This window comes from Lynx canadensis, chromosome F1 (genome assembly GCF_007474595.2).
Source record: "Lynx canadensis isolate LIC74 chromosome F1, mLynCan4.pri.v2, whole genome shotgun sequence".
In the NCBI taxonomy this organism is placed as follows: Eukaryota; Metazoa; Chordata; class Mammalia; order Carnivora; family Felidae; genus Lynx; species Lynx canadensis.
The window spans coordinates 66,443,422-66,457,405 of record NC_044319.2 but is presented as its reverse complement, the minus strand read 5'-3'; the positions used below and the strand labels follow the sequence as shown (position 1 = coordinate 66,457,405).

Genomic DNA, 13,984 nt, shown 5'->3' with positions numbered 1-13,984 from the left:
GCCTGCCGGAATGGGTCCCCTGGGGTGAGGAGGCACCTCCCACCCCACTGCCCCGGGAAATGTCGATGACTTCCCCATTCCCGGTCCCCTTCCTGAGCAAGGCTGGCTCTGTAGGAGGGCCCTTCCCGACGCCAGCCCGCGCACAGTGCAGATCAACCAACGATTTACCAGAGGAATGGCAGCCAAAGAAAACAGTAAACACCAAACAATTTCTTAAAGCCAAAAAACATTTCTCATGGAGTTGAACGTTTTTCGAGTGTGTTTTTTCAAGTGTAAAAGCGGTGACTTTTTGTTCACACAGAAGCAGCATCTAGGAATTAATTCTGGCACTTGGGTTCCAGGGGTTTCCAGGTATGCATCACGGATTTTCCTCCCTCTTATTTTAAAGGCCTCGAGTTTCTATTCCTGAGTTCATACCGACACGTGCTGGCCCCCCCCTCTCGTGGACAGGGAGGGGGGCCGGCCAGCCACCCTGGTTAGATTGGGCAATGCCACGCAGAGATCCTTCCTCCACCTGCCTGGGCTTGCTTTCTGATCCGAGGTAAGAGGTGCAGAGAAAGAAACGGACAAAAACATAACCAACCCCAAGGAGGCTGAACGGGGAGCCCTCTGCAGCCTGACCAAAGCCTGAGTTGATAGACCACTCTCCTGAGCCCTTCCTAGGGAAAGACAAGTCACTATTTGGAAATCTGAACGAGGACACCTGCCAGAGAATAGCACGATGGACTCAAGACATCCCAAGCCAGCTACCAACCCACTCACCTTCCCCCGCCCCTCCCGCATGCACTCTTTTAAAAAAGACCCTCCCCCCCCCATTAAAAGACAACCTTTGAATGCTTCTTAGTATACAGTTTCCTCAGGCTAAGGTGCAGTCAGGGATTTCGCCACTTCCTAGACAGCGTCCCTGTGCCCGCTCCCTGCCTCCATCGGATAGGGAGTCATCTCCTCTCTCCCTGCCTCCTGGACGCCGGGCAGACGTGAGCCGGTCCGGCATCTCGGCACACCTCGCAGTTACGCGTGTGCGCACACGGGTGGCTGTGGCTTCTCTCTGCCCCCAGTCAGGTCTCTCTCACTTCACGTAAGAGCAGTACTTTCCCGTTCCTTCGTGCCGAGGGAAGGGGATTCCCCATGGAGAAACCACTCCTCGCCATCTGTAAACTGGAGTCTCGGCGGGGGTGGGGGGGGGGGGAGACGGCCAGCTGATCAGGAGGATTAGAACAATCTAGGGAAATGGGTACACCAGAAACGGCACCACCACGACAGGACGGACACCAACTCCCGCGCTCCCCCCAGGCTCTTGGCATCTGGCCGCCTTCTGTGTCTCCGCCCGCCTCGCCCTTCAGTCTCCAACGACATCCACTCGCACCCCGGCTACCTTCTGAATTTCCAGGTATCACCTGCCCCTGTCGCCCACAATCCCGCCGTCCTGCTTCTCGTCCCGGTGACGCTCAGGGGCACAACTAAATGCCAACTCGAAACTTAACCCTGTTTCGACGCTCCTGGCTTGTCTGCAAAGTTGTCCGTGCCCTTCTCTGGGCTTCTGCCGACAGACCCGTATCAGGTGAAAGTATGCTCATTGTTAAGGCTCGACTTAAGAAACAGCCAGAGAACCAGACGCAACGCAAAGGCATCTCCCACGTCGTGCTGCTCAGCGCGCCCACGGCCACGCTGCAGCCTGGCTCTCCAAACCCACGATGGAGAAGGAAAGATGAAGATCATTTTTGTATGTGTTTTGTTTTTAAAGGCATTGGGTTATGTCCTCCCGCCCTCTTCTTGCTTCCCTGAACCAGAGTTTACAGCTCCTCACTACGGGAAGCAGGGGTAAGTCTGAGAAACCTGCAGTGGGGCCCCCGGCCCCACCCCTGTGGAACCCCCAACCCCCGCCTGTGACCGGCGCAAACGTCTCACGTTTCCTGCAAACGATTTTTTTTTAAAAGCAAAGGAAAAAACGCCAAACAACAACAACAAAGGAAAAGAGGAAAAAAGCAACATCTGAACACGCCCCCCCGTCCCAGTAAGACAGGTTATCTCATTCCTCCCCTGAAATAATTATACAGAAACATCTCAGGCGACACCCATAGTATGAATGGGCTCTCCCCACTCACCCTCCTGATCACGCCCTATTCCCTTTTACGTGTATCTCTCAGAGCAAAAGAAATTCATTAATGGCTTTCCATATATAAATACAATAGAAAAGAAGTCTGGAACCTGAACTAGACGGGGCCAAGCGTAGCGAGGCCCCCGAGAGAGTTTGTCGGGAAGTGTGAGCCTCCCCAAGAAGCGGAGGCCCCTCCTCCTCTCAGTTCATCGACCTCCCCGCGTGCTATTCACCAGGGAAAGTGTTCATACCCCACCTAATTTACAACAGAAGATGCCCATCCCGTCCCCCAAACATAAAAATACAAGTCTATGCCCCTAGAATGATCAAACCAGTCTAACTCCCTCCCCCCACCCCCCCCCCCCCCAATCTCGCTACATAAATACACGGACGCGTGTGACTAGAGTACAAACGGTCCCCGACCCCCCGCCAGTTCTAGGCGTCGGCGGCCGCGGCCAAGCCCCGGGGTCCCGGCCCCCTCCAGAGGGCCGCGCCGTTCTTACTCGGCTGGTGGGCTCCAGGGCCATCGTTCCAACGCCGCTTCAACCGGAGCTTGGGGGGCATCAGGGCGTCTTCTTTCTTCTCAGGCGCGTTGGGCTCTCTGCCAGGCCTGTCCTCACTGTCTTCAGCCACCTCTAGGGGCTCTTCGCTCGGGGTGCCGACGGGTGCGGAGGGCCAGACCGGCACAGCCGGGCGGGCAAAGAGGGTGCCCTTCTCCTCCTCCGTGGTCCTGCCCGGCACAGGGCCCTCTTCCTGGGAGCGCTCCTCCTCCCGCGCCAACTGCCCGAGGCTCTCCGGATCCTTGTCGGAGGCCGGCTCCACCTTAATTCTCGGGGGGACAGGAGCCACGGGGGGAGCAGTGACGGGGGCGGACTCCTCGCTGCTCTCCACCCTCTCCCGGTTCTTCCGCCCAGCTGGCGGGGGCTGCAGCTTGATGGAAAACTGGGCCGACTCCTCAGGATGCATCTGGCACTGCAGAGGCGGGACCACGAGGCCCGGGTAACGGGGGAATGTCCGCGGACTCAGGTGGTAGTTGAACACGGAGCAGGCTTGAGAATGAAGGTAGTGTTTCATTTCCTCAGGGTTGAAGGAGAAGCAGCCGCTGCCGGCGAAGGGGCTGAGGCCCGGGGACGGGCTGTAGGAGAAGATGGTGGGCGTCAGGGACAGGGCTGGGGAGATGGGGACGTTGAGAACGCCTCCACGGCCAGGGAGCGGAGAGACGGCGAAGGGGCTGTGGGGGTCAGGGTACATCCCGGGCCTGGTGAACAGAGGAAGCATGATGTCCGGCTTGCGTTTCTGATGGCCGATCCCTCCCGCACCGACGGCACTCCGCGAGGACAGGAGGTCCACGCCCCGGCGCCAGTCGGCGGCCGAGCCGTCGTCCAGCTCCGGCAGCTCCGCCTTTCTCTCGGCGCCGTTACCGGACTCCTGGCCAGAAGCGGCGAGGGAGCCGGCGGAGAACCGCCCGGGCTGCACGTCGCCCGTCGGAGAATGGGTGTCCAGAGGGGGGAAATGGAACCGGGAAGAGGCCGTCGGCACTGGTGGCGCACTCTGGGGGACCACACCTGTGGGGGCGGAGGAGACAAAGGCCACTTTAGAGGACTGGTCACCCACCGCCGGCACGCTCAGCCCGATAAGCAGCACCCTGGTAAGCAGCACGGGGGGGGGGGGGGGGGGTCTACAGCTCGTCACAGCAGGAAGCACGCGCTCTGCCCCTCCCCCCCCCCCCCCCCCAGCAGCTGCAGCTCAGCTCCCTCCCCAGGAGGCGGCTGCTGTGGGCTCCCCTAGCCTCCTGCCCGCCGGGCGTCCGAAATCACATTTCTTATTTGTCTGTCCTCCAACATCACGTCCACCACGGTGGGGACTCCCCGTTGTTTGCAACTAGATGTAATAAAGCAGCCGGGGGCCAACGGGTTCGTCGGGGCCCAGTCTGGGTCAGCGGGACGAACAGATGGGCACACGAGCCTTCTCCTCGGCGACTCAAACTACTGTGCGTGTATCACCTGTTGCAATTCTCAGCTTTGCAAAGAGTCTTTTTTTATTTTTATAAAAAAAATGTACTGAGCCCCTCAGGTGCCCCTCTTTTTTACTTTCATAGTTTGGGCTGTATCAATAAAACAAGCGAGCAAATCAAACACAAACAAAACTGGAAAGGACATGTATGTAAAAGCCCAAAGACTCTGCACCTCACATACAAGGTCACGAACAAGACCATATTTAAGAGCAAAAACAGCTTAAAAAAGAAAAGGCCACGTGTTTACTAAGGTGAGTTGCTGTGGTAGATCCTTTGTCATTTCTGATACACAATCACTACAGAGATTCAAGTATTTTTTGATGTCTGTAAATCTATTTTCCTCTAACAAATTCCATACAATGCTCTCCGTTCCCATCCTGCTTTCAAGCACTGAAGAGGCTGGGAGAAAACAGAGGACCTACCACCCCCTCTCCCACGTCTGCCTGCTGGTACTGAAACTTTAACTGATGCAAAAACCAACACCACACTAAACATCAGCCTCAGAGGCCTGCGAGTTCTCAACTCCCCCCAAGGTCCTTCTATAAACAAGTCAGAGGAAAGGGATGCCATCTGAGGCCTCAGAGACCCTTTGGGCCCCTGGGAGGTACCAGTGGCTTCTATCAGTGATGATGTCAGGAGGGCTTTCTACACTCTTGAGGCAGAGATACGGGAGAAGGAAAAAATAAGAAAAGCCAAGTAAATGAAAGTACCAGACCAAGGAGAAGAAACAAGAGGGTGTAAGGCCTGGTGTGGTCGGAAAGCGCCCCCATCAGTTGCCCCCTTCCGTTGCTGACACAATGGGCCATCCTCAGCCAGGACTCTACAGGTGGCCGGGCTGTGCACTGTGGCTTTCTAGGCACACGCGACTGAGGAACTGTGCCAGAGTAGCATTTCCCAAACTGAAGTTCCGCGGAAACGGCTCCGTAGGGCCTTTTTCCCCTAAAGCCAGTAACTCAATCTTACAACTGGAAAAACTGGTAGATGACCTTGTATATACAATCCGAGTAGTATCAAGGTCGTCTCAGGCCAAAAGGATCTCTTCTACCAGCCTATTAGTGGCTAAAATTCTCTTTTGGACTCATTTGCGTCTTAATTTTGTATTAAGAGCACATGTACCGAAAAGCAAAAAAGCTGCTTCTATGTGTTTGGAAGGTGTGTTCTGGGGAGCGGCAGGGAGGGAGGAAGGTCCTGTCTCCTAGACAGTCTGTTTTTTTTTTTTTAAACTTCTACTTCCTTCTTCACACAGGCTAAGGTATGCTGATTTGCAATAAGAACAGAGAACACATGTGCTGGGGCAGCACTATGGGCCCTCGCCTCCCACGCTGAGTAGCGGCAACACTTTTCTATGGGGTAGATGTGCTGAGAGAACAAATCTAAGATTTTGTTTGAAAAACTGAGCTTGCTGCTTAAAACACTTTGAATAACACTGCTTTAGAACAAGACCGCCTTCGAGGAGCCACTATGAAATCTGGGTGGCAAGGCTGCAAAATCTGGGTTTGAATCTCAGTTCTGGGGGCACCTGGGTGGCTCAGTCAGTTGAACGTCCGACTTCGACTCGGGGGCCTGATCTCGCAGCTCATGAGTTCAAGCTCCCATCGGGCTCTGTGCTGATGGTGCACAGCCCATTCTGGAAACTCTGTCTCCCTCTCTCTCTCTCAAAAATAAATACACATTAAAAAAAATAAAAAAAGACATTGAATCTCAGTTCTGGCACCTTCTACCTTGTGACCTGTAACCAACTGGCTTTTAACCCCCTTTTGCAAAATGGAAATAACAGGACTGTTGCCTACTTTCAAACCCTCGCCCTACCACTTATTAGCTGTGTGACTCTGGATAATCTACTCATCTTTCTGTGCCTCAGATTCCTTACCTGTAAAATGGATAGTAAAGGACTAATCCTCATGTTATAAAAACTAAAGGGGTTGCAGCACCTGGGTGGCTCAGTCAGTTAAGTGTCTGACTCTTGATTTCAGCTCAGGTCATAATCTCACGGTTCGTGAGATCGAGCTCCGAGTCGGGCTCTGTGTGGACAGCACAGAGCCTGCCTGGGATTCTGTCTCTCTCTCTGTCGCTCCCTTATTTGCTCTCTATCTCTCAAAATAAATAAAAATAAAAAACTTAAAAAAATAATAAGTAAAAGGTTTAATATTTTTATAAAGTCCTTAGGATAGTACTGGCACACAGCTAACTACGTTAACTATTTGTTACAACGAGTAATTTTTTACTACACAATAATCATCGTTTAAAAATAAAAACTGTAAAAGACATGTAGTTTGATTACGTACCATATGTTAGACAAGAGCATTAGAGCAATGTCTTATTTCCTGGGTGTGTTAATGTTATTGTGGTTGTGGAAGAGAAGGTCCTTGGAACTACGGGGGAACATGGGAGAAATGTCGTGTTGTCTGCAACTTAACCTCAAAAAGACTCGTTGGTGAGTTTGAGCCCCACATCAGGCTCTGTGCTGACAGAGCCTTCTCTCTCTCAATCTCTCTTTCAAAAATAAACTTAAAAAAAAAAAAGAGAGAAAAAGCAAATGTGGCAACGACGTCGACCATTAGTGAATCTAGATGGAGGAATCACTGTTCTATTTTTTGCAATTTTTTTTTCATAGGTTTAAAGTTTTCCAAAATATGGGGCGCCTGGGTGGCGCAGTCGGTTAAGCGTCCGACTTCAGCCAGGTCACGATCTCGCGGTCTGTGAGTTCGAGCCCCGCGTCAGGCTCTGGGCTGATGGCTCAGAGCCTGGAGCCTGTTTCCGATTCTGTGTCTCCCTCTCTCTCTGCTCCTCCCCTGTTGATGCTCTGTCTCTCTCTGTCCCAAAAATAAATAAATGTTGAAAAAAAAAATTTTTTAAAAAAAATAAAGTTTTCCAAAATAAAGAGAACTGTAAAAACCCAGGCTGGGGGTGAGGAGGCACAGAGTGAGAGCTCTCAAATCCCTCCTTGGAATGGCCTGTCCTGCCCACCCCCCCACCCTGACAAGTAACCATTTTCACTAGTACCTTCTGCATCTTCCCAATGTTTCTTATGCAAAGACAGTAAACGTTAAAAGACACATATACAATAACGTATTTCATAGCACGCTTTCAAGATAAACATGAAATGCTGTACGTAGAAGTACTTCTGATGCCACCCACATGTTAAGCACCCTACCCTAAACTGTCAACAGCGAGGACTGCTAGGAAGGGAAAAGAGCGCTCACTTTGCTTTTCACTCTAAGTTTCTGTATTATTTGGGTATGTTACCATCAGCATCTACTGTCTCCTAAAAGCACACACATATCGCCACCATCTGGACATGACCCGTCTGACCTCCAGAATCAAAATCCACAGGGCTCTGCTACGGAGAGTGCTTATCACATTTTACACCGTTACTCCGAATTGTGCTAGACCTCATATATCTGATCTCTCCCGCTAAATTTTAAGTTCCTTGAGGGAAAGAACTCCTCCGTAATCTTTTCTTTTTGTCTTCAGGACTTAACACGTTATCTGTTGAGCAAACGAATGAATCCCAATTTGGGGGAGGAAAGTATGACCTATTAATAAACAAGAGTGAGTGTCAATAGCTCAGTCTCTCAGGAATTGTTTCCTGAGAAACTATTCAACAACTCTGTACAATAACTCTACTCAACCTGCCCTCATCAATCTCTGACTTTGCCGTCATCCGTCATTTTAACATCTGTAAGATGTGAATCTGGAGATGTATAGTTTAGTAGGCTGGGAGAGTTAAATGACAGAATTCATAAACACACCCAGCAGAAGTACCTTCATTAAGCAGTTGTTCAATAAATGTTACATTTCCCCGTCATCATAAAAGTTAAACCTGAAACAACATTTGGTCTGGGTAAAAGTCCTTTATGAACTGATGACTCCAGTTGTTTGGAGTTAATCTGTACCCAGGACGTATGCAACCAAGTGGTATACACAAACAAAATGTATACTCTCTTCCTTTCCCTGTGACTTTTCATTTGATCAGGGTCCTGAGCTTAGTTAAGGATCAAGGTTGGTCCGATTGCTTTCATCAGGGAGAACAGGCTGTGCTAGGCCAGTACTGTTGGGCTAGCACACCAGAGACTTCACAGAGTGAGGGGCCCGATTTTCCTGCCCTGGAAAAGCATATAACTCCCAAGGGCTAATGGATGTGTCCCATTCCAGGCTCTTCAAGTGGCTGGCTGGACTTCAGGGTTTTCAATAGGAAAAAATGGGTCCAAACAAAAGCAGTGAACCTTTTTCAGGCAGGAGGTATGGAACACCAACATTTTCTTCAAAATTGTTGGTGTACTACCCATCCATAGTCTCAATTCCCTTAGGTACGCAGAAGGGGACAGGAGCGAAAACAGAGGAAACAAGATTCCAGTGACTAGAATGGGTCTGATTTCCTAACACCTCTCCCTCAGGCACAAGGAAAGAAAACAGGTTGTAATTAGAGAGATGCATTCCAATACCACTTTTTTTTTTTTCAAGCGCATGCCCCAGGGATAGGAGGGAGTGGCTACAGGAGAGACAGGACTTTACCGATAGGAGAGTCAAGCTAAAACTGCCCTAACTTGTTGTGTGTAGTAATTACCTATCTACAATGGATCTCAGCAGTATATTCTCCCGGCCACACCCCCGCTCTGATTTTTCAAGTTTCTTCCAACTTTTCTCTGAGAACTCAGAATCTGCAGAATTACAATCAGATTTCTTTGCCTTAACACCCAACTCCACAAAAACACAGTATTGATGGGCTGGTCAGAAACTAAATACAATCTGTTTTCTTGGACAGGGATAAGACTTCCATCTGAAACAAAACAAAAGCAAACCCGTTCTAAGAGGGTGCCTTCTGCACGGGCAGAGGCAGACCTCAACTCTTCGTGAGGAGCGGTGATAGAAAGTGGTTAGAGGAGAGTCTAGAGGGAGCCTTGCTGCACGTAAGAGGAAAGAAGGTCAAACAACCCCAGATCTTAGTCTCTGAGGAGTTGCTAGTGCAGATCAAAGACCCTGCTTTTCACTGCAAACATATGAACCTCCCCTTCTGTGATTAAGGATGCTGTGGTTTTGATGATATTCACTCGATAAGGGAGAGCTTGGTAGTTTCATAGAAAATCGGAAGTGTTTGTAGAAACAGGCCCTCGTCTATGAAAGAGCCTCTGGGCAGGGTGTTAACACTCTGAGTTCTGACCTGAAAGATGAACACAGACCTGTGGAACATAGTTCCTAAAGAAGACAGAACAAGAATATCTGGGAGATACAAAAAACATGTAGAAAAGGGAACCAAAGACACAACTAAACACACCTCTTCTGAGGCTGCAAAGGCTGTCACTCCCTGTACAGGACAAATAGGGAAACCTGAACAAGACCCTGGAGGCAATCCACCTGACTTCAGCACTTCCAAAAATCCTTCAACATGCCAGGACTTAGACTTGGGCTTTTAAAATCCTTTCTCAATTCAAAATTCATCCCCCCCGCCCCCCGCCCCCCAGAACAGTCTGCTTCTTACCACTTGACCGGATGTTGATGAATGGGTAGTTAGGCATCACCAGCTTGTTGAAGTTAAATTTATAAGTAAATCTTTTCCCTTTTGTTTTATGAAGGATCCTCTTGTTATAATAGTATCTGTAAAAATAGGAATACGTGTCAATTTACCTTCTAGCTACTGACGGTTCTTGATACACTTAGGTAACCACCGAGACAAACGGTTCTTGCTCTAAATTACATGGAAGTGTCACTATCCTTCCGCAGCCTGGCCTTCAGGTTAGGGCTGGGAGACCTAAGAGCTTCCATTTCCCATTCCATTTTCAAACTAGGTTCTAGTGCCTGGCTAGGGCTTTGCAAAGACAATCGCACTCTCAGATCCTGAACACCTATCCCAGCCCCAGCCACCTTTTTGTCGTCCATCGCTCTACACTTTCAGTTCCATTCTCTGTTTCCTTCCTATCCCACTGTATGTCGCCGCCTTGCCCAGGTGGGGGCAGACTAGTCTCTTGGGAGACCTGATAAGGCTAGTCTGGAGACCTGAGCGCAAAGCGCAGACACAGAAACGCAGAACCGTTTGATGGTGGCAGGTCAAACAGTCGTGTACCCTGATCTGGGAAACAGCTGTCGGCCTGGCCTGCCTCACTTTCACGAGGATGAGAGCGGCTCCAGCACAGCTGCCGCAGATTTGACGCTCAAGGTCGCTAAGAAGGAAGAGAGGCAGGGGCTTCAATGGACCCGGAGTCTCTGGCATCGCATCTATTCAGCAGCGCGGGTTATAACCTACCTTCTGGCCCCTGGAGGGCTAACGGGTTATGAAATGTAAAAACTGACAAGGGGAGAAAAAAAGAACCCGAGAAACCTTGAAGTGGTCAATCTTTAGACCTGCTGGAGCGACCTCTGGACCGACAACGGAGCTCCCAGATACGGCTGCTGAAAGGTGAGGTCACTGCCATTCAGCGAACCCTCCTCCCGTGTGCTTGCCTCACTTTTCTGTTTCTTCTAGGAAAGCCTAAAGAGAGAAAGTCTAACCAACCTCTAACAGGGAAGTCTAAACTCATCCTTTGGATTCTAAGTGAGCTCCAATCCATGTTTCACCACACACCCTCGCCCACTGCAGAGCGGACTCGGTTGTCTGTCAGGATCCGATGCCAACCACGCTGGAATCCCTCCTACATATGACCAAAGATATGCCTTTCCCTCCTGTGCCTGTGCTACTCAGATCCAGAAGCTCTTATACTCCCACTTTAAAGCCACACGTTGCTATTCACTTCGACAGAGCAGTCTCTTACCACCTGATACCCTTTCTATCCAACATTCACCCAACTGCTTCGTCTCCTTCCAATCTCTTAAAACCGTGGATCTGGGAATCCTTTTCCTCACCTGAGGGCCCGGCTCAGCTTGTCGTAATTCATCTGTGGTTTGCACTTCCTGCGGCCCCAGAGGCGGGCCACCTCGTCCGGGTCCTTGATGACAAACTCGCCGTACTCCCCCTGCTGCCAGGCGATGACGTGGCGGAACTCTTCCTTCTGCAGCAGCTCCAGGATGAAGTGCCACAGCTGGATCTGCCGGGAGCCTGGGGACGACTCGGTTTTGTAGGCCCAGTCGGGAAACTGATACCCTTTAATGTGAAAAGGGCAAGATCAAGGTAGTCAGGAGTCGGGCACACACCTATCAGTATCCCCGACCTCGCACCCTGACGCTCAGAATCTCAGGAGTGCTGTGCAAACATGCCATAAACACCCCCTCGGTCAGCTGGGGCTGACACAACAGGGGAGGGGAGAGCAAAGGCGCGTCACCTTCCCTGGGGCAATCATCTGATCTGCTAGAGCGGGATGGCGCACCAAGGTGTCCCAACCTGTCGCCCTTTCCTACGCTACTAAATCTCACACCTACTTTCCACGAGGGCATGAGAGTTCCAACAGAAACAAACGGGAAAGACAAACTAACGTTTTAGGAAAACAGAGCTGAAAGACCCCTTACCCTGCCCCCTCCCCCAGGGTGGAGCTGTGTCTCCAACAGGGAGGAGACTCAAGCCCGGGATAAAGGTGTGGTGACCAGACACGTTAAATATACTTTCATAAGAAACAAGCCCACAACTGTGCTGGCGGTATCCACCCAGTCAGACCGTCTGGTCACAGCCTGACATCTGTGAACAGAGCCCCAGTGGAGAGAAAAGGAACCCCGGGAGGAACATTCCAGGTACATCAGAGATGATTAACTTCTGCTCACCTCCACCTCCTTCTGGCTTTTCCACGATGCTACAGCCTGCTTTCATTTTCACCCTCCTGCTGAGAGACACAAGCCACATCAATTACTTTAAGGTGCTATTTGTTTATTATCCTCCCAACGTTTTCCGGCACAGCCTTTCCCCCACCTTCCTTCCCTGTCTTCCCTCCTTATGTAACCCGCTTTCTTTCGAATAGGTCACCTCCAAACTGCTAATCCCCAGGTCATCGAATGATGGTCCTCGGGTCATTGGCTTCAAAGGCCATAATTACCTCTCACCTGACTTCAAACCACAAAGTGCAAACACCGTCTTTAGTATTTGCTTTCTTCCCCCAGACCGGCCCTTCAGATGTTAAAAAAAAAAAAACCAAAAAAAAGGAAGAGTGCCGTGAAATGGGTCCAGAGAGGCAGCCCAAACAGGCCAAACCGTTCTCTTCGATTACCAGACAGGCCCAGATGCCAAGACACACATGCCTGAGTTCACCCAGATGTACCAGTTTAAAAGGGTGAAAAAATCCAAGTCCCTGTGCCACTCAAGAAAACATCTGATTTTGATTTATTTCGAATTATATGAGACGGGAGAAGGAAACTCCTCCCAGTCGGAGACTGCCCCCTCCTTCTTGAAAAACACCGTGGGATACAGGAAGTAAACACACCACATGTACAGTTACGTTACTTGGAGAAGTATTTTTACATCTTCTCCCTTTAACGGGGAGGGGAGAAGGCCGGCATTTCTGAGAAGCTTCTGTTGGGGAGGTGGAGGAGTCTGGCTGATCTGAACTCATTCCACCCAGACTTACAGCTCCTCGATAAGTTTCCTGTTCCTGGCAGCAAGCAGCTTTGTGTCGGTCAACCCTTCAGCAAAAAGGAGGGAGGGGTGAAGCTGCCTCAGGGAGATGCGGGCAGGAGGGGGCAGGGCCACACTCTCGGTTCCCCAGGGTGGATGACAGGGCCGCAGCACCCACATCAACAAGAGCGCTCAAGGCCGGAATGTAGGTGCCTCAATGGCCTCAGGGTGGGGTGGGGTGGGGGCGAGTTCCTGATCTTGGAAATTTCATCTAAACAGAATTCCTCTAGATCCTTTGAGCTCTTTTTCTCACCATATACGTTAGGATAATCAGTAAGCTTCAGTCTATAAAACGACCAGGGAACGAGGGCGACAGAAACACCCCAAAGGAAGGAGAAAACAGACACAAACACAGACACGCAGTCCCACACACAAGATACACAATAACAAGGCCTCAGAGCTCAGAGGCCAGCGCTTCCTCTCCGGGCTGCTCCCATCTCCGCGACCGCGACGGAGGAAAAACACTGCTCTCCGCCGCTCCAGGAAGCTGCCCCGGACTCTGAGCGCCGGATCGCTCCGTCGGAACGCGGGGCCCCCATTCTGCCGCAGGAATGCCCTCCAACCGCAAGACTCGGGGGTGCAAGTCCCGCCGCGGCAAGGACCTGACCAGGAACCTTCCTCCCGACCCCCCGGCTCCCCGATCGCCCCCTCGCAGGAGCCCGGAGACGCCTCTCCCTGCCGCCCACAGAGTCCCCGCGAGGCCGCTCGTCGCACGTCTGCAACCTCCCCGGGCCCTCGCCCTTCCACAGCTCGCGGCCCGCCCGGGAGGGCGAGGCGCGTCGAGGCCGGCGCTGCGGCTCCGCGGCTGCGGGGTCCCGGCCCCCGGAGCCTGTCTCCCTCCTGCCTCCGGCCAAGCCGGCCTCGCCCCGGGGCCCCGCGGAGCCACCACACGAACGCGCTCCGGCTCCCCTCACACCCCGGGGCCCTGCCGCCCCCGCGCTGCCGGCGGCCCGGCCGGGCCTGTGCGTGGCCCGCTGGGCGGCCCGACCCCGGGGATGCCGCCCGCGAGGCTCCGGGCCGGCCCGCCAAGGCCCGGCGACGAGGCCGGGGCTCACCTCTCCCCGGCGCGGCCCGTCTTCGCTCCGGTCTCCCCCGCGGCGTCTCCGGCTCCTCCTCATCCACCCCAGCAGGAAGTGACCTCGGCGGCCGCTGTCGTCACTTCCGCTCAGGGCAGGGGGCGGGAAACGGGGCGGTGCCGTCCGGCCGGGCTCCCCGCCTGGGCCGCGCCCCCGTCCTTCTCGTCTCCGCAGACGCCGACTTCCGCCGCGGCCGTCGCCCCGCCCCCGCGCGCTCCCCCTCCCGGGCGCCGCGCCGCGTCACGCCGCGGGGACACGTCACGCAC

At 52.4% G+C, this 13,984-nt stretch overlaps 1 protein-coding gene across 2 annotated transcripts; it reads right to left on the bottom strand.

The window, feature by feature from the left end:
- Positions 1 to 268: 268 nt before the first annotated feature.
- Positions 269 to 13,777, bottom strand: ETV3 (ETS variant transcription factor 3). Of its 2 annotated transcripts, none has more exons than XM_030302834.1 (5): positions 13,698 to 13,777; positions 11,799 to 11,857; positions 10,950 to 11,187; positions 9,592 to 9,707; positions 269 to 3,663 (listed from the first exon to the last, which is right to left on the bottom strand). In XM_030302834.1, the coding sequence occupies exons 2-5, from the start codon at positions 11,842 to 11,844 to the stop codon at positions 2,534 to 2,536; spliced, it is 1,530 nt and encodes a 509-aa protein (XP_030158694.1). In that variant the 5' UTR covers positions 11,845 to 11,857; positions 13,698 to 13,777; the 3' UTR covers positions 269 to 2,533. The 2 variants fall into 2 exon arrangements, with proteins under 2 accessions (XP_030158694.1, XP_030158695.1); XM_030302835.1 differs by having other exon boundaries at positions 11,799 to 11,854; positions 13,698 to 13,771.
- Between the last annotated feature and the right edge of the window lie 207 nt (positions 13,778 to 13,984).

Bases quoted from the DNA above. Each gene is read 5' to 3' on its own strand.
- ETV3 (XM_030302834.1), bottom strand. From the start codon at position 11,844: ATGAAAGCAGGCTGTAGCATCGTGGAAAAGCCAGAAGGAGGTGGAG. The intron at 11,188-11,798 runs GTGAGCAGAAGT...TTCACATTAAAG, and splicing joins AAAGCCAGAAGGAGGTGGAG to GGTATCAGTTTCCCGACTGG. The intron at 9,708-10,949 runs GTGAGGAAAAGG...CTATTTTTACAG, and splicing joins AAGCTGAGCCGGGCCCTCAG to ATACTATTATAACAAGAGGA.